The 19211-nt window shown below is 41.2% G+C and overlaps 1 protein-coding gene across 10 annotated transcripts in view; it reads left to right on the forward strand.

The window, feature by feature from the left end:
* anne (anne boleyn) overlaps positions 1-19211 on the forward strand; it is a 53835-nt gene that overhangs the window by 1744 nt on the left and 32880 nt on the right. For 3 of the 10 annotated variants that reach the window (XM_014239327.3, XM_036378309.2, XM_014239325.3), the window contains exon 2: positions 17808-18310. The exons of 2 other annotated variants lie outside the window; for them this stretch is intronic. In XM_014239327.3, the coding sequence (XP_014094802.1) occupies positions 17893-18310 (418 nt within the window). In that variant the 5' untranslated portion in view covers positions 17808-17892. Of the gene's footprint in view, positions 1-17483; positions 18311-19211 lie in introns of those variants that run through there. 5 more of the 10 variants (XM_036378316.2, XM_014239322.3, XM_036378301.2 and 2 more) reach the window with 5 other exon arrangements.

The raw sequence follows: 19211 nt of genomic DNA on the forward strand, positions 1-19211 counted from the left end.
CGCGATTGAATTATGAACACCCTGGTGTTGGACCGACCGGGGTTTTTTATTTGAAGCGCGGACAAAGGCCGCCATTGCAAATAAGAAATCTTAACAGCAAAAAAAAATGAATGTTAAAAAGAATATTACACTCTCTATAAACTTCAATTTTTATTTAGGATAATTATAATAACAGTGAAGATTTTGAAATTTGATATATGAATACATATGGCGTAAAAATATAGTAAATCAGCATCATGATCCATTTGTGAAATTATCAGATGCAATAAAACATACGTTTAAGCCATAAAACCTTTTTCTTTTATTAAAAGGGAAAATTAAGTTCATAAATTGAGAAATTGTAAAATCAAATTTGTGAAATTTTCAATTTAAAATGCAAATATCTCGAAAACTATAAGTTTCCGGCGGCAATATCTCTCTATCCAACCAAACCCCTCTTAACCCTGAAATCATGGGATGCTAAACTAAAGTTTTCCTAAGAGGGGTATGGATAGAGGAAATTCTCCAGATAAAGAAAATATATAATTATAGCCGTAATTTTATCTTAAAATTTCTCAATTTATAATTAATTTTTGTTTTATATTATACACTTACACTTCACTACAATGTTTCTACACATTTATTTTATATTAATTATTTTATTATTTGGTTTAAATGAGCATTTTATTTTTACACAATTCTTGTTATATGCACAATAGAAAATGGGTTCCATATTGACAGATAATTAGTGTTGCCATATCCAAACAAATGAAAGCAATCAAAATAATTAAAATACCCAATTACCCTCTACAAAAGTAACTTATATGCACAATATTTACCAATTCAATGACAAAACGGACAAAAAAAGAAACGGCATCTTGTTTAGTTGTAACAATATCCGATATAATCCGTTATAGAAAATGAAGTTTGAAGATAGTGATATACCCTCTTTAACATAACTTTTTTTTTGGTTAGATTTCCTAATTGCATCCCATGTTGTTGTTGTTATAACGATTATCTAATCCCCGTTTGGGTGATAAATTCTAGATTCGTTGTCGTCGAGGTCATCTAACGGAAGGCCCAGGAAACGAGCTGTTTCGACGGGGTCGGACCATAGGGAAAGGGGTGTTAGATGAGTGGGGTTTGTAGGGCATGCAAAGAGGTGGTTAGTGTCATGCGGAGACTCATTGCATGCAGGACATGTGTTTAGTATGTCAGGGTCTATTCTGGATAGGTAGGAGTTTAACCTGCTACAGTATCCAGAACGAAGTTGCGCGAGGGTCACTCTAGATTCGCGAGGCAACTCGAGCTCTGTGTCTGCAATGGGTGGTGGTTTGACTCGTATTACGCCATTCACTGAAAGGGAGTCGGTGAAGGTGTTAATGGCTCCACTGTGAATGGCGGTCAGTGCTTGTCTGAAGTTAGTTGCGTCAGAAGTCTGGTCGACGTGCTGTCTGATGTCGTCGACGTAGTCAAGGAAGGACCTCTTGATGTTCCTAGGAGGCTGCTCCGCTGCAAGCAGGCGTCTGCAGGGGTGGTTTCTGCGAAAACATCCCAGCAGAAACTGCTTGGAGAGGAGCTCATTATGTTCCTTAACCGGAAGCATACGGGCCTCGCTATGTAGGTGTTCGATTGGGGACATCAAGAGGCACCCCGTGATAGTCCGGAGTGCAGTGTTCTGACAAGTCTGAAGCTTCTTATTCTGCGTGTCACTACATCCAGGCGACCATATTGCGGCTGCATAATTGAGGACCGGCCGGCCGATTGCCTTGTATGTTGCCAACAACGTTTCTTTGTCCTTTCCCCATGAGCTGCCGGCAAGCGACTTGAGGATTTTGTTGCGGCTCTGTACTTTGGCAGTTATCGCGGTCGCGTGAGGAGTGAAAGAGCACAGACTGTCCAAAGTGACGCCTAAAATTTTAGGGTTATTTACTGTCGGAATTTTTGTGCCATCGACTGAAATGTTCAGGTCCAGTCTGTACTCCTTCGTCCAATTGGTGAAGATGGTCGCTGTGGATTTAGTGGGGGAGAGTGTTAAGTTCCTTGCAGAAAAGAAGCGAGAAAGATCGGAGAGGTAGCCGTTTACTTTTGAACACATGCCATCGATTCCATTGCCCGACGTCAATATCGTACAGTCATCTGCGTACGAGGTCATTGAAATTCCCGCTGGTGGCTGGGGGAGTTTCGAAATGTAGAAATTAAACAGTAGCGGGGAGAGGACACCGCCCTGCGGAACCCCCTGTTTAATTTTCCTGAGTTTGGAGTTTTGACCTCGAAATAGTACGGATGAGTGTCGACCGCTCAGGTAGTTCATGGTCCACCGCTTCAGCCCTGGAGGGAGCGTTGATTGTTCCAGGTCCTCAAGTAGCGTTGCGTGATTGACTGTGTCAAAAGCTTTTGACAAGTCCAACGCTACGAGGATCGTCCTCTCGCAGGGTGGCTTCTGGTTCAGGCCATGAACTATCTGGGCGTTTATGACGCTAAGTGCTGTGTTGGTACTGTGCACTTTACGGAAACCATGCTGATGGTCTGCTAGGCTCAGGTGGTGGGTGAATGACGGGAGTAACAAGGCCTCAAGTGTCTTCACTACTGGGGAAAGGAGAGTTATCGGGCGATAAGACTCCCCTTTGTTGGCGGGTTTCCCAGGTTTCAGTAGTGGGACCACTCTTCCGACTTTCCACACATCGGGTATTTGAAGAGTGGATATCGACAGGTTGAGGACCTTGGTGAGATAGTTTACTCCCGTTGGGCCTAGATGTTTTAACATCAGCATGTTTATTCCGTCAGGGCCGATGGATTTAGACGATTTCGCCTTTTTGATGACACTCTGAACCTCCTCATCGGTGAAAGTAAGTGGTGCGCAGTCTTTTGGCATTTTGCGCAACCGTCGGGTAACACATCGTTTGGCCTTGTCGGTCGAAGGGTGCAGTATAAACTGCCGGCTAAAGTAGCTCGCGCACTTCTTCGGGTCCGAGGAGGCATGGCCATCGAATTGGATTTCAACCCGATCGTCATGTTTCCTCGGATTTGACAGGGCCTTGACAGTAGTCCAAAGCTTACTCACACCGGTGGAGAGGTTGCAGGACTTCAGGTGCTCTATCCATTTTGTCCGCTTATGATGGTTTACCATTTGCCGAATCTCCAAATTGAAATCCCTTATTCGGGGATCACAGGGATCGGCCTGGCGTAAGGTGTCGCGCTCATTTGCTAATACAGCTGCTTCGGCTGGGAAATTAGGGCGGAGTTCCGCTATTCTTCCAGCCGGTATGAAGCGAGCTGTAGCAGCAGCGATCACCTTGCGGAATTGACGCTCGCCAACGATGACGTCCGTAGGAATGGATAGTGCGTTGAAGGTGCTCTCAGTAAATTCTGTGAAGCCGACCCAGTTAGCTTTGTTAAAGTTAACATAGGTGCGGTTATCCACAGAAATAAAGTCAGGAGGTTTCTCGATCGAGATAATTATGGGCAGATGGTCTGATGCAAGAGTTAGCATAGGTCGCCAGGTTATACTATTTATCAGACCACCGCTAGCGATGGTAATATCTGGCGAGCTATTACAGGTGCCCATAATTCTGGTGGGGGCTTCGTCATTCATTGTGCAGAATGTCGAATCGTCTATCTGTTCCGCCAGCTCCATCCCCCTACGATCGTTTGACAGGCAGGAATGCCAAAGATCGTGATGCGCGTTAAAGTCGCCTAGCACCAGACGGTTTTCACCACGAAGTAGCGCATCTATATTCGGGTGATATCCTGTTGGGCAACATGTAACTGGGGGGATGTATATATTAAATATTTCGAGCTCGACATCGCCTGACCGGACAGCTATTCCCTGACATTCTAGGGTAGTGTCCCTGCGGTCGATGTCAACATCGATTAGACGATATTGCACGGTGTTGTGCAATATGAAGGCTAGGCCTCCACCATTATCCCGCTCGCGATCCTTACGTAAAACGTTGAAACCTGCACAACTCAGAAGATCTGAGCGGTTGGTCAGATTGGGAGTTGTGCTGTCTTTGTGAGCTCCTTAGGACCATGGAGGTCCTATCTTGGCCACTCGACTGGAGTGGCAGCGCAGTGCGCGAACATGGTGCAGGTTGCACGGCCGTTGAGGCAGATGTCGCATTATTGCGTTGACAGCATGGGGCCACGTAACTCGTGGTCCACTCCCTGTGTGTCTTAAGGCCCGAGCAGGTCTTAAGATGGCTCCATCCATTGCATGTATTGCACCTAACCGAGGTGGAATTTGGATGGAGCCTTTTTGCGCATACGCAGCAGTAGAATACCTCGGGGCCCGGGTTGGACTCGATGCCAGCACGGGTCAGGAGGATACGGAGCAACCCTGCTGCTAGGCGTTGCTCCAGTGACGACAAACTTAATCTAAAACTTACCGATCCAAACAGGGTTAGATCGTCGAAATAACAGCCCTTGGCCGGATAAAATCCGGGTCAATTCCGGTATCGCAGAACCGGCTGTTGTGGGAATTGATTGCATCCCTTGAAATGGGGTGGTATACTAAAGCCGACCCACATTTTAAGATAAGAAAATTACTAAAAGGCATTTAAGTTACAGTAGAAGTGTTTTGACCCTAGATTCATCGGCGGGTGATGTGGTAGATCGTTTTTTTTGCTGTAGTAGAGACATCTATAATTGGTGTAACCTCCTAAACTTATCCTGTAGAACCTTCTATATCCACCCATACATATTGTAACCACAAATTCGACGGTATTTTAAAGTTTTCCCCTGCATTTTACCACTGTATTAATTTTAAGCACTTTTTAGCTAAAGGTACTAATATTTGGCATTCATTCATCGCAAAAAATTTTCTTATTAATATTATGGGGAATATTTTGTGGAAGATTGCAAATGAAGCAGCGCAGACAACTTTGGGATCCGTTTGTGATATTTAGCAGAATTTATTTGTGATTTTAATAGGATTAGTAAATTACTATCTATTATTTCGGTATTTTCTGTCCATATGGATTTATTTAATTTCTTAATGGAAAATAAACTTAATTGGGAGAGGGAGATCCCTTTATTGAGAGATTTTATTACAAACAATTAAGAGTTATTGGTTAGAGTAGATATAAGGAAATAATATGACAATCGTTAATATAACGTGAGTGTTATGCTTTCTCTTTCAAGTCGAAAATAAATTAGGTCAAATACAACTGGATAAGTTGGAACGATCACGCTAATAGCTTCGAATGCTACTGGGCTCCTCCGTATTAATTAATATATATAATCACACCATCATCTGTGGTTTGAAAAGCTTTACAAATGAGCGCGCCCTTGCCCATAATGGGTTTAATGTATATATCTCGCAAACCATTTAAGCTATATCACACAAATTTGCACAAGACATATCTTTTTGGACACTACTTAGAACAGTGTGAATAGGTTTACTCGGATTATAACCCAGCCCACTCCCCAGATACTAAAAGTGAAATAATTCAATAACTAAATTCGTCAAAAACATTCAATTTTATAACTAGGGTGATACAACAGGGCTTTATGGGAGCCGTTGTCAAAACGATGACGATGGGAGTGGCCTCGGTCAGATTTAAGAAAAATCAAATATCAGGATCTACTGTACCGAATTCGGTAGGTAACAGGTCCTGACATTTGCATCATCGGTCTACAATCACTCCTACTTGTCATAGAACACAAAACTAAATTCCATCATTTATTTTTTATTTTCCAGTATACAAATTAGGCACCAATGCTTATATTGGGATAAAACTATGCACAAATTGTGCTTTTAGAGTATGACATCTCGAGTCTAAAAATTGTCAAAGTCCGACTATAACAGTTTAAACCTCAGATACAGAAGATGTGTACCTAAGTGTCTATGACCGCCTTCTTCGGAGCGAATCCCTTTCTTATATTAGTATGTCTGTGAGTCAAAAATGGGTTGAATCGGGTCAATAGCCCGCATATATCTAACAGAAAGATTTTCAAACTTCCGACTGACTTTATACCCCATTAATCGGCCAGTATTTGGGTTATCTTAATAAAATTGAATGAGCCGTGTTTTCTAATAACGGTGCCTCTTTGTGCTAAAAATGGATTAATCTGGTGAAAACTTGACCCAGACCCCCTATAGATAGATAGATAATGATTGAGGTAATAATTTCATCCAAACCCAGTTTATAATCTTCAAATTGGATCGAAAAATTCTATTTTCACTGAAAAAATAGGGTGTATAAAAACGAATTTAGCTGATATGCTACATATGTATGCACTACGTTAGGATGTGTGTTTATAATTCTATATGCATTTTTGAGTTTTTATTATCGCATGCGTATTACATGTAAATGCATCTAATTTCATATGTTTGTTTATGTCAGTATGGACTTTTTGTACTGAGAAGACTATATGTGTTCTTATAATAGATAGATAATGATTGAGGTATGCACCGCGACCTATGGTCTATTGTGCCCTCCCCTAAGTCACAGCGACCCATCTAGCCCTAGCATATTGATGAACTCCGCTAGGTGCCAATGAGGCGATGCGATCCCTGTTTGGAAACATGGGTCCCAGGGCCTTGACTCTACGTCTGCAGACTGCTGTGCACTCCATTAGTAGGTGTTCTGGGGTTTCCGACTCCATGTCGTAGAACCGGCAGTTTGCAGAGGAGTCCAAGCCCATGTTAAATAAGTGCTTGTTAAGCCTGCAATGTCCGGTGTAGAACGCGACCAGAATCCGAAATTTGTTCCTCGGGAGATTGATTACGGTTTTAAACCGTCTGAGGTTGTAACCCCCATTAGCAACTTGGCATGGCGCATGCCTTGGAGATATTGCCAGTGTCTCTCCCTGCCTGCTCTTTCCTCTTTACGGAGCAGCTCCTTAATTGTATGTGGACCAACCGCTACGCACGGTTCTGGTCCTACCATGTTTGTAGAGGCTGCAGAGCGGGCCAACTCGTCAGCAAGTTCATTTCCTGCTATACCCGTGTGACCAGGCACCCAGATGAGGTGCACTCTGTTGAGACTTAATAGACTGTTCAGCCGTTCTATACACTCCTGCACTAATAGCGATTTGACCTCAAAAGCTGAGATCGCTTTAAGTGCTGCCTGACTATCGCTGAGTATAGCAATACTTTTATTGCGATAGTTGCGTTGGAGGTTTATCCCTACACACCGACTTATAGCTTAGACCTCGGCTTGGAAAATGCTAGGGAAACTTCCCATGGGAATGGAGAGTTTGGTGCTTGGCCCAGCGACACCTGCACCAATCCCCTCCTCCGTTTTCGACCCGTCGGTGTATTTGGAGCAGAGTTTGTTTGGCAGTCTGTTTGATTACCAGGTGTAGCGGTAAAAGTTCTAGCATGACTTCCAGTACTGCGGTCGGACACGTTCGCATTGCTTTCGACCCGCAGATGCAGACAAGTCTTTGCAGCTTCGACAGTTTAAGTCCTACCGAAGTCTGCGATGCTTTAGAAACCCACGGTAAGCAGTTAGGCCGCACCTATATTTCTCCCAGACTCCGGTACGCTTAACCCTGTTAAATAGCTTGCGTACCGTTTACATTAGGTCTGAGAGCCTACTTGACCACCAGGGACAACTGCGGTTCTTAGTGGTCGTCTTTAGGGGGCAGCTACTGTTGTATGCCTCTATAATGGACTGATTTAGCGCAGACAATCTGCTCTCTAGTCCAGAAGTAGTTGCACTGCCGACCAGCTGCCCCCTCCTGTTGAGATTTATTTCAAGCGTATCCCTAAAGTTGGCCCAGGCCGTGTTTTTGGGGATACGCCTGGGAGGGAGTATCCTGATCTCTACCCCTAGTGCAAATCTTATAATGCGGTGATCCGACATGGAGGGTTCCGATGCACTCTCCATTGCCCGATCAGCTCTGTCATGAGTTCGTTACCAAGAGTGATGTCAAGCACCTCCCTTCTTACACTGGTTATAAAGGTGGGTTCGGACCCCACGTTTACAATGCTTAAATTTCTACTTACTATAAATTCAAGTAAGGACTCACCCCGTGTATTGCAGTCCGTGCTGCCCCATTCAGTATGATGGGCGTTGGCGTCACATCCCATGACGAGGGGCAGGTTGTGCCTCCTGCAGTAATCCACGAGGTTCCCGACGGCCTCTGTTGGTGCTGTAAGCGTGTCTCCAGGCAAGTAGGCCGCTGCCAGGACGAAGTCCGCTCCTTCATTACTTTTTGCCTGTACAGCGACCAGGTCTTGTGTTAGGAACTCTGAAATACAAAAGTAATCAATATCGTTCCTAATTACTATACAGGTTCTGGGTCTCTCACTTGAGAGATCCCAGATTATCTTGCTATTCACCATTTTGGGGCCTCTGACCTCTCCTTTGTAGATCCATGGCTCCTGGATCAGTAGAATGCCCAGACATTCCGCTGTGAATCTGCTCGCGATGACGGCCGAGGCCGACGCCGCGTGATGCAGGTTCACCTGGGCAATTTCGATTTGTGGATCCGCTAGAGGATCGGTTCCATGAGGAGCTCCTCATCTTCGCCGTCCACCGCGTTGCCACCCGCTAGGTCCCTGAGTCCCTCGAGAAGCACTTGCGTGGAGGGTAGCGCCCCCCCTTGTTCGCCAGCCTTCTCCGTAGGAACCTTTACCATGGTTTCAGCAGGCTGCCTCCGGTCTCCTGTGCATGGCTGCCTCTCTGCGGATTGGTGTTTGGCGGCTTCTGTGGCGTTAGCTGCCCACTTTTGCGCTTCGCGGCTGAGGTGGTTGAAGGCGCTGCCCTTTCGCAACCCCGCCTTGCGGCCTGAGTTGCGTTAACCGGGCCTTCGATTTCCGCTTCTCTTTTTACTGCTAGACGAGGTATTGCCACCCTTCTGCTTCTCCGAGGCAGGGGAGGCATTGTTTCCTCTTACCCTGTTACGCGCCAACTTTTCGGCTTCCTCCGTAGTCTTCCCCTCCTCGAGGTGCCTGTGGTACCATTTGAGGCTGGCACCGCTCATTCCTTTTCTCCTGGGATCGTCCTGCCCTCCTGGACTCCCATTTGGTGGTAGAGGGAGTAATCTGCCTCCCCTCTTCCGCTTCCGTTTGCGAGCCCCCCCGGTAGATACCCGTTCTGAGTCGCTCGAGTCGCAGGATCACCTGCTCGGGGGAGCCTCGTTGGGTTTCGCTTTTTCAGCGAAAGCCGCAGTCAGTTTCACCTGCTGAGCGCCGCTGCACGAGGGCATGTCGTCGTCGTCATCCCTTGCATGCTCCTCGAACAGCGCCCGCTCTTCTGGCGAAAGGACGTCCAGGAAGCTAAACTTTTGTTTAGCCCCTGAAACTCCCTTACCTGCACCGGCGCTAGTTTGGTTGGCCTTGTCCTTGTCCGTTTGCTGTTGTTGTTGCCTTTTTTGTATCCGTTGTTGTGTATTTTCTTTATTTATGTCCATCTTGTTCTTTCGATGGTAGGCTCGACATGGCGAGCCGTCCGGTCAACGTTTTATGAAGGGAACGCAAAAGTCCACCGCGCCAGAGCCCCATGACGCGGTGAGGCCACCGTTACTTCCCAATGCGGCCCGGTATTAGGAAGGCTCCGTTAGAATACAGCCGAATTTACCTCCTGGCTGCAAATCATCCAATGGGCACGGGAGTCGCATAACACCGTGGATTAGGAGGTGGCTCTTGGTTGTCGCATGCATGCGGCTTCTGACAACCCGCGTGAGAGGTGCTAGGTAGCATTTCTCACCGCGGTTGGGAAATGCCGAGAATGCCTTGCGACCTAAGCCCCTTCACCACGGCAAGGTGCCTGCCATTCGCAGGAGAGGCCCCCTATAACTAATATCAGAATTTTCAAACATCCGGTTGATTTTACTCCTTATATTTCTCCGATGGTATGTGAGGTACCAGAGAACGTATTTTTCTGTTAATAATATTTAGTAATGCCGAAACTAGATAAAGTCGGTTCAATACTACCCCTATCTCTCATGTACCTAATGTAAGGTTTTCAAACTTCCGTATAATATTGCATATATTACCCCAACTCCCATATACTATATATTATATAATGATTTTCTAAGAAGCCTTATACCGAATATGACTTTCAGTGTGTGAGTTATATATTTATAAAATTGCTTGAAAATATGTTCTCTAGTATACCAGAGCAATATCAAAGGTTAATGGAACAAGTCCAGACCGAAAAAATGTGAAATTATATTATATTACATACAACGGTTTTCGGTACTGTAACAAAACTTATGCCGAATATGTGCGTCAGTATGTGAGTTATATATATATAAAATTCTTGAAAATATGTTCTCTAGTATACCAGAGCAATGTCAAAGGTTAATGGAACAAGCCCAGACCTTTCTCTGTCAATATGGTGTTGGCCTAGAGCTTGGCGATCCGCTGGTTGACGTTTTCCACATCAACATCACTTTAATATATTTTATATTAAATTTAGCCTGTTCGGTTGAGTTTATATCATATACATATATCTTATTTGAGGATGATTTTAATATAATATAATTTTAGCGACGGGAAATAAAATATAGCAATAGAACTAAATGAGTCTATGACCCATAATTTAACTTAAAAAACACAAAATTTGATTGCAACCCATTCAAAATTTCTTCGAATAATGAATGTCGAATTCCTTCGCAAATATATTTTAATATAAAGTTTTGCCAACACCTTAAATTATTTCCCCGGCTTTTATCCTTGGAAGTTGCAAGAGTATTAAATGTTCTGTTACACCCGAACTTGGGCCTTCCTTACTTATCTTAAATATTTTCGAATAATTGATTTATTTTATCGATTTATTTAAATCTGTAAAAAAGAAAGGATAATTTCTAATGGTTTGTTTATTTTATAAACTTTCTTGAAAGAAAATTTTTTAACAAAAGGCTATCTCTCAAAATTACTTTCAGTAAGCTCTCAAAGCTTTTCTTGTCAAAAACAAGTTTTTTTTACTCAAAGAATTGCTATGGTTTTATATCAATTACAAAATTACTCGCACTTATAACATGTGACGTTGCAAATAATTATTAATGTATTAATAAATTGTATTGGAATATGAATATGAGTTTAAAAACATGATTTTCAGTCAGTCAATTCGTTTTTGTGAAACGACGTACGTTACGTTTCAAACAATTCCATCAAGCCAATACAATGGTATTTATATCACCACAGTAGCATTAACTTACAGTCAACCAGTTTTAACTTTTTTGCTTTGATTACGAATTTATAAAACATTATACAATGTTAATATAATATCAAAAAGTGAAGTTATATAATTTGAAGATTCCTTTCGAATGTGGATAAAGTAAAAAGGCTTGATTGCTTGATTTGAGTTTATACTATTAATATAATCTTTAAATAACAACTTGGTACCAGTTCGAATAAATGAAAATCTGTCAAAACGTCAAATTACAAATTTAGCTGAAGTCATTTTCTCTGTTCGATCCCCGTAAACATTTCTCCATTTTGTAATAACGGTTAATTATTTCGATTTTCGTATGTTGTAAATTTTTTGCAACATAAATATAAGTGTGCTGTTATACACAGGTTAACATGAAAGCTATGACAAATTTAGACAACCAAAGAATTACCTTTTTTTCTAGTTGAAATATCCAAAATAATAAATAATAAAATAATAATAATAAATTATGTTGCACAACAGGATATCTTCCGAACATAGGTGCGCTGCTTCGTGGTGAAAACCGTTTGGTGCTAGGTGACTTTAACGCGCACCACGATCTTTGGCACTACTGTCTGTCAAACGATCGTAGGGGGATGGAGCTGGCGGAACAGATTGACGATTCGACATTCTGCACAATGAATGAAGAAGCCCCCACCAGAATTATTGGCACCTGTAATAGCTCGCCCGATATTACCATGTTGTTGTTGTTGTAGCGACAGAATTCTGCCGAGTTGACAGTCCTTGGCCGGAATAAATCCGGGTCCGTTCCGGTTACGTAGACCCGACTGTCGTGGGAACGGCCCGATATTACCATCGCTAGCGGTGGTCTGATAAATAGCATAACCTGCCGACCTATGCTAACTTTCGCATCAGAACATCTGCCCATGATTATCTCAAACGAGAAACCTCCCGACTTCATTTCTGTGGGCAACCGCACCTTCATTAACTTTAACAAAGCTAACTTCACAGAATTTACTGAGAGTACCTTCAACGCACTACCCATTCCTACGGACGTCATCGTTGGCGAGCTTCAATTCCGCAAGGTGATCGCTGTTGCTACCGCTCGCTTCAAACGGCTGAAAGAATCGTTCCGCGATTCTCCGCCCAAATTTCCCAGCCGAAGCAGCTGTATTAACAAACGAGCGCGACACCTTTCGCCATGCCGATCCCTGTGATCCCCGAATAAAGGATCTCAATTTGGAGATTCGGCAATTGGTAAACCAACATAAGCGGACAAAATGGGTGAAGCACCTGAAGTCTTGTAATCTCTCCACCGGTGCGAGTAAGCTTTGAAATACTGTCAAGGCCTTGTCTAATCCGAGGGGACATGACGACCGGGTTGAAATTCAATTCGATGGCCATGCCTTCTCGGACCCGAAGAAGTGCGCGAGCTATTTTAGCCGGCAGTTTACACTGCACCCTTCGACCGACAAGTTCAAACGATGTGTTACCCGACGGCTGCGCAAAATGCCAAAAGGTTGCGCACCACTTACTCTCACCGATGGAGAGCTTCAGAGTGTCATCAAAAAGGCGAAATCGTCTAAATGCATCTGTCCTGACCGAATGACCATGCTGATGCTGAAACATCTAGGCTCAACGGGAGTAAACTATCTCACCAAGGTCCTCAACTTGTCGATGTCCACTCTTTAAATACCCGATGTGTGGAAAGTCGGAAGAGTGGTCCCACTACTGAAACCTGGGAAACCCGCCAACAAAGGGGAGTCTTATCGCCCGATAACTCTCCTTTCCCCAGTAGTGAAGACACTTGAGGCATTGTTACTCTTGTCATTCACTCACCACCTGAGTCTAGCAGACCATCAGGATGTCTTCCGAAAAGTGCACAGCACTACTGTTTAATTTCTACAATATATTTCGAATTTCCCCCAGCCACAAGCGGGAATTTCAATGACCTCGTACGCTGATGACTGCACGATATTGACGTCGGACAATGGAATCGATGGCATGTAAAGGGCTATCTCTCCGACCTTTCTCGCTTCTTCTTTGCAAGGAGCCTGACACTCTCCCCCACTAAATCCACAGCGACCATCTTCACAAATTGGACGAAGGAGTACAGACTGGACCTGAAAATTTCAGTCGATGGCACAAAAATTCCGACAGTTAATAACTCTAAAATTTTAGGCGTCACATTGGACAGTCTGTGCTCCTTCACTCCTCAAACGACCGCGATAACTCCCAAAATACAGAGCCGCAACAAAATCCTCAAGTCGCTTGCCGGCAGCTCTTGGGGAAAAGATAAAGAAAAACGCAGACCAGGAAGCTTCAGACTTGTCAAAACACTGCACTCCGGACTATCACGGGGTGCCTTTTGATGCCCCCAATTGAACACCTAGATAGTGAGGTCCTTATGCTTCCGGTTAAGGAACATAACGAGCTCCTCTCCAAGCAGTTTCTGCTGGGGTGTTTTCGAAGAAATCATCCCTGCAGTCGCCTGCTTTAAGCGGAACCGCCTCCTAGGAACATCAAGAGGTCATTCCTTGATTACGTCGACGACATCAGACAGTACGCCGACCGGACTTCGGACGCAACGAACTACAGACAAGCACTGACGGCTATTCACAGTGGAGCCGTTAACACCTTCATCGACTCCCTCTCAGTGAATGGCGTACTATGAGTCAGACCACCAACCACCTATAGCAGACGTAGAGCTCGAGTTGCCTCGCGAAACCAGAGTGACCCTCGCGCAACTTCGTTCTGGATATTGTAGCAGGTTAAATTCCTACTTATCCAGAATAGACCCCGACATGCCAAACATATATCCTGCGTGCCATGAGGCCCCGCATGATAGTAGCCACCTCTTTGCATGCCCAACAAACCCAACTCATCTAAAACCCTTTTCCCTATGGTCCGACCCCGTCGAAACAGCCCGTTTCTTGGGCCTCCCGTTAGATGACCTCAACTACAACTAAACTATTACTTACCATCCATGCGGGGACTAGATAACCGTTATAACAACAACAACAACAATTTCAATGCAATTTCCGGTGGTAGATTTTCAGAAACTTGCAGGCAAACATGGCTGGGTAATAAATTGTCGACAACTCAACGTCACATTGGTTACAACTACTGACGTGTAGTTTGTTGTCGAGTAATTTTGACTGCCTGGTGGTGTTTATTCCTAATACATGCGTAGGTGCAAATGATTCTAATATACGCAAATTACTGTACCTATATACTATATCTATATTTATAAAAATTAAACACTTTTCCCGTTGTCATGCCATAATTTAAGAACGGCTAGACCGATTTGGCTATTTTTCCTTTTTGTAGTTTTCTTATACTCTGTAGAAGGCTCTTATTAAGAAAATGTCTCAGAAAGATTAAAAATATACATTTAATTTTGCATATATTAAAAAACGCGCGTAACGAATGTCATCCTCATTCACAGCTATAGACTATATTGAAAGAGCATCGTTTGTTCAGAAATGTGGTTACTTAATTAAATTCTATCGCCACAATTAAATGTACCGACTTTGATGGTAATATTAATAATACCAGTGATGATTTCATTTTAATGTAAGTATTTAATAATAATATAATATGTATACCATGAGTTAGATTTCAGAACGCAGCATACAAACTTCGCATAACCTATTTAGTAATCTGTGGTAATCTGGCACACATAACCTAACATAGCGCTTACAATAATTTTATTAAGTTTTTGATAAAGTTTGTTTTGTTTTAAAGACTAAAAAGTTTGTTGTTTGCTAATAAGTGTTTGTTAATCACGGTAAGTTCACAGCTTAATATCGATTTTTGGTAACTTTTGGTGACTACACATTATAAAATTTTGGTATACATGGATAAACAGAAAATATAAGAGAGTAATTTTTTATTTTCAGTAGGAGACGTACAAACTTAGGCCGCAGTACTCGAAATACTGCAAGTCAAAGATATATAAGAGCAAATCAAACTGCTGAGCAACGCGAAGAACGAAATGAAGTGTTAGCTACAATATTTATAACTTATGAACGGATTAACTGATTTGGCTTTAAATTGGTGAGGAGATAGCATTGCAAATGCAAAATTAAATGTATTTTTTCAATCTTTCTGAGACATTTTCTTAATATTTTTTTTCGTAAGAACCTTCTATAGAGTATAAGAAAACTACAAAAAAAATTGCCAAATCGGTCTAGCCGTTCTTTAGTTATGGCGTGACAACGGGAAAAGCGTTTAATTTTTATATATAATTGTATTTGTATAGATATATATATATAAGATAAGATAAGATATACAAGAGAGTCGTGTTAGTTACAATATTTATAACTCAAAAACGGTTTAACCAATTTGGCTAAAAATTAGTGAGGTGATAGCTTAGAATCGTCTATTTTAATCATTTGCTACTTTAATGAAAATGAAAACGTAAATTATCTAGATATTCTTGGAATGACATCACATAATCTTCGGTTGAAAATTATTAAGAGTCATTTCAATTCACCTCAGTTATGCAACGGTACATGTTTGGTAATCAAAAAGAATACAAGAAATATTATCGTAGCAATCATTTTGACTGGCAAATGTAATGAAGAAATGATCCTCTTGCCACGTTTTACAATGATACAGTTATTGGTAAAAATTAAGAATGATCTAGACTAGAGGACCCCGTCCACGCGTTGCTGTGGCTAAGGTATACATTAATTATAAACTATCCAATATAGCAAAATTGTATTTATGAATAAAAACGAAAACGTTATTTTCGGTGTATGAATAACCTCGCGGATCACTTCCAAATCAAGCACAAATAGCTACAGCAACACGTTGACGGGGTCCTCTAGTCTAGATCATTCCTCTAGTAATATGATAAAAATGATTCACAAAAGGTTCTTAATTACAACAAAATAATCAGAACATAAATTTCAATCCATTTATTTTACGGAACAAAATTCGGTAAGCAGTAAATCTTTGAAATGACAGTCGGTAAAGAAGGAATTTAACACGATCAATAAATTTGTAATCATAACCGAACATTTTATACTCTCGCAAAGTCAAATGGTATACTCGTTTGAGATTTCTTTGTGGATTGACTGATATTTTCGGTAGAAGGTCAACTATAGGCACTGGGGTCCACATATTTAGTACTAAGGGGCTTGAACAGTTTTGGTTCGATTTAGACAATTTTTGGTCACAAGGTGGCATACTATTACTAACGTATTATTCACGCAAAGTTTTACCCCGATATAATCATTGTTGCTTGATATGCTTAGTGGAAAGTGAAAGAATCAGATGGAATTGAAAATGGTGTTATATGGGAAATAGGCGTGGTTGTAGTCCGATTTCGCCCATTTTCGATATATGACATAGAAATATAAAAAGAACGTTATACACCGAATTTGGTTGAAATCGGTTAAGCAGATCCCAAGATATGGGTTTTCACCTAAAAGTGGGCGGTGCCACGCCCACGGACTAATTTTGAACGCGGTTCCTATAAAGTTATTTCATACTATCCCAGAGATAAAATTTAATGTCTCTGTCGTGTTTCGTGCTTGATTTATCGCGCTTTTAGTAGTTTTTAACAGTACCGTTATATGGGGAGTGGGCGGAGTTGCCATCCGATTTCAACTATTTTCACACTGTAGGTAGAGGTTCTGAAAACATTTGCTTCTAGTGAATTTTGTTATTACAGCATTAGCGGTTTAGGAGATATGCACATTAAACCTATTAGGGGCGGGACCACGCCGACTTAAAAAAACAAATTTAACTGCAGATGCCTATAATGTGATCCTGTGTACCAAATAACAGTCTTGTATCTTATTGCGGAGCTTAGTTATGGCAATTTATTTGTTTTTGATTAATGGCGTTTTGTGGGCGTGGCAATGGTCCGATTACGTTCATCTGCAATACCAACCGTCTCCCGCTACCAAGAAACATGTCTACCAAGTTTCATAAAGATATCTCAATTTTTACTCAAGTTAGAGCTTGCACGGACGGACGGACAGACAGTCACCCGGATTTCAACTCGTTTTTTCATCATGATCATTTATATATACAAAACCCTATATCTAACTCGATTAGTTCTAGGTAATACAAACAACCGTTAGGTGAACAAAACTATTATACTCTGTAGCAACAGGTTGCGAGAGTATAAAAAGAATTATCCAATTTTTTGTCGGCGTTCTGATACGAGAACATAAATTACGCAGATTAATTTTTATTTATAAGATAGAAAACACAGTGGATATGCATAAAAGGGCTATCTGCATTAGAATTCTGCGAAAATGATCATTTATCGTTTTTAATTTCGATGTTCTTATAATATTAAATCATCGTACTTTATTTTTCAATAACAGCAAGTCAGTTTTAGACAATATTTATTCTTGTTTTTTGAAAATAGACAAAATATTTATATTTTTTTTAATATTATAATGCATAATTAAGTTGATACGGCCGGCATTAACAAACAATATTAATAAAAGTTGTTAAATAATGTTAACAAAAGCTAAATATGATATATGAATAACGTACAGTGTTATCAATCAGTGTTAAAGGGAAATATTTTAAATAAATGTTGCATGGGTAACAAATCATGCTTCGTAAAAATATGGCGTATTACACTGAGATTCCAAATATTTACACAACATCGGACAATCCAGAGAAATTTCTTGCGATTGTGAATGCAGAAAAGTGTTCCACGGCAAAAAAGGATTTTAATTGCGTCGACAGTTACATAAATAGAGATTTAAAGAGCTATCCCTACAGGTTTGTGAATGGCAAGAATAGTATTGCAAAGCTAGAGTGGTGGAGTTCGTCTAAATCATCAGTGTTTGCGCCAAAATTTGTGTCAATGAACAATCAGAGCGATATACAGATTCCAGACCAAAAATGCGATTTTCTAGTGGAAGAAAAGGTAAACAGCTCTCCTGTTTCAATACCGTTAAATACGTCAAAGATACACTTTACCAAAAGGGGAATGAAGCAGGATAACCAACTTACTCTCAATAATCAACCTTATCAGATGCTGACTCATCACCAGAAAAGTATCTCACGTCAACCTAGCGGTATCTCTAATAGTAGCGGTGGTTCATCTCCTACGGATTTACCTTTGAGGCATGGTAAAATGATTTTTCAAGAGCCGCAACTTCAGAATGGTATTGCAAGTATCTTGCCATCGTCGAATGAGACACGCTGCCAGAGTTTTTTAACCCATAGAGCCAATGACGGTGAAGATCAAGTGTCGCAAGATTCTCAACTCCTCGCAAAAGGTGAGTAAAATATATAGCCGCCAACTTTTAACATGTATCGTTTTTTTGCGAAAAAATATTATAAGTATGTTATATATATACTATAAGTATCGAACCACCCCTATGTTTTTGGTTAAAATCACGCACCGCAAATTGCCACAGCTTATTTATGCTGTATACTTTTTAAAAACAAATTCCGAAATAAAAAAAAATCAAAAACGATATACGAATAATCGCTTACAGGTGAAATCTTAGTACTTTTTGTTATATCTGTTCGCTTTCAGAAGAGTTCTGGTTGGTACTTAATCAAAAGAGAAGTTACGTTATCTTCTGAATGCGTTTCAGTTGAAACCCTGATTTAAATTCATGTGTATTTCATAGAGGGCTTATTATATTACTATTGAAGAGACTACACAAACCCTTTAGTGGTAAAACGGTAAGAATTGTCATCATTCTAGAAAGAGAGCTTGTGAACTTGTTGAAAGCTTCTTAGACGTTGTTGTCGGTAGGATACTTCCCTGAATTTAGTGTGTAAGGTAAAGGATATCCTGATGTTTCGGAGAAGCGTTTCTGATTCAGTTCGTGATTTCGACGAAAGCAGAAAGTGGTGTTAAACTGCTTTCTCCGACAAGAAGAAATGTCTTACCGACATCAGAAATGTTTTATCTTTTTTTGTTCTCATGCATGAGTTAATCATATTTTGTGTCCTAAGCAAGAAATTTAACATGCAATGACAACATGATTTTCAACTTAAAGTTAGTTTAACAAATATTATAAAAAGGTGAAAATGATAATTTTATGGTCACTAGTTCTAATAATATCAATAAATTATCTCTGATAAGACTCAAGCTATTTTGTAGTTTTTTTTTATCGTTTCATCGCTTCTATTGATTATTTTCCACTGTAGTGTTTTTCAGCTTGC

This window comes from Bactrocera oleae, chromosome X (genome assembly GCF_042242935.1).
Source record: "Bactrocera oleae isolate idBacOlea1 chromosome X, idBacOlea1, whole genome shotgun sequence".
Taxonomy (NCBI): domain Eukaryota; kingdom Metazoa; phylum Arthropoda; class Insecta; order Diptera; family Tephritidae; genus Bactrocera; species Bactrocera oleae.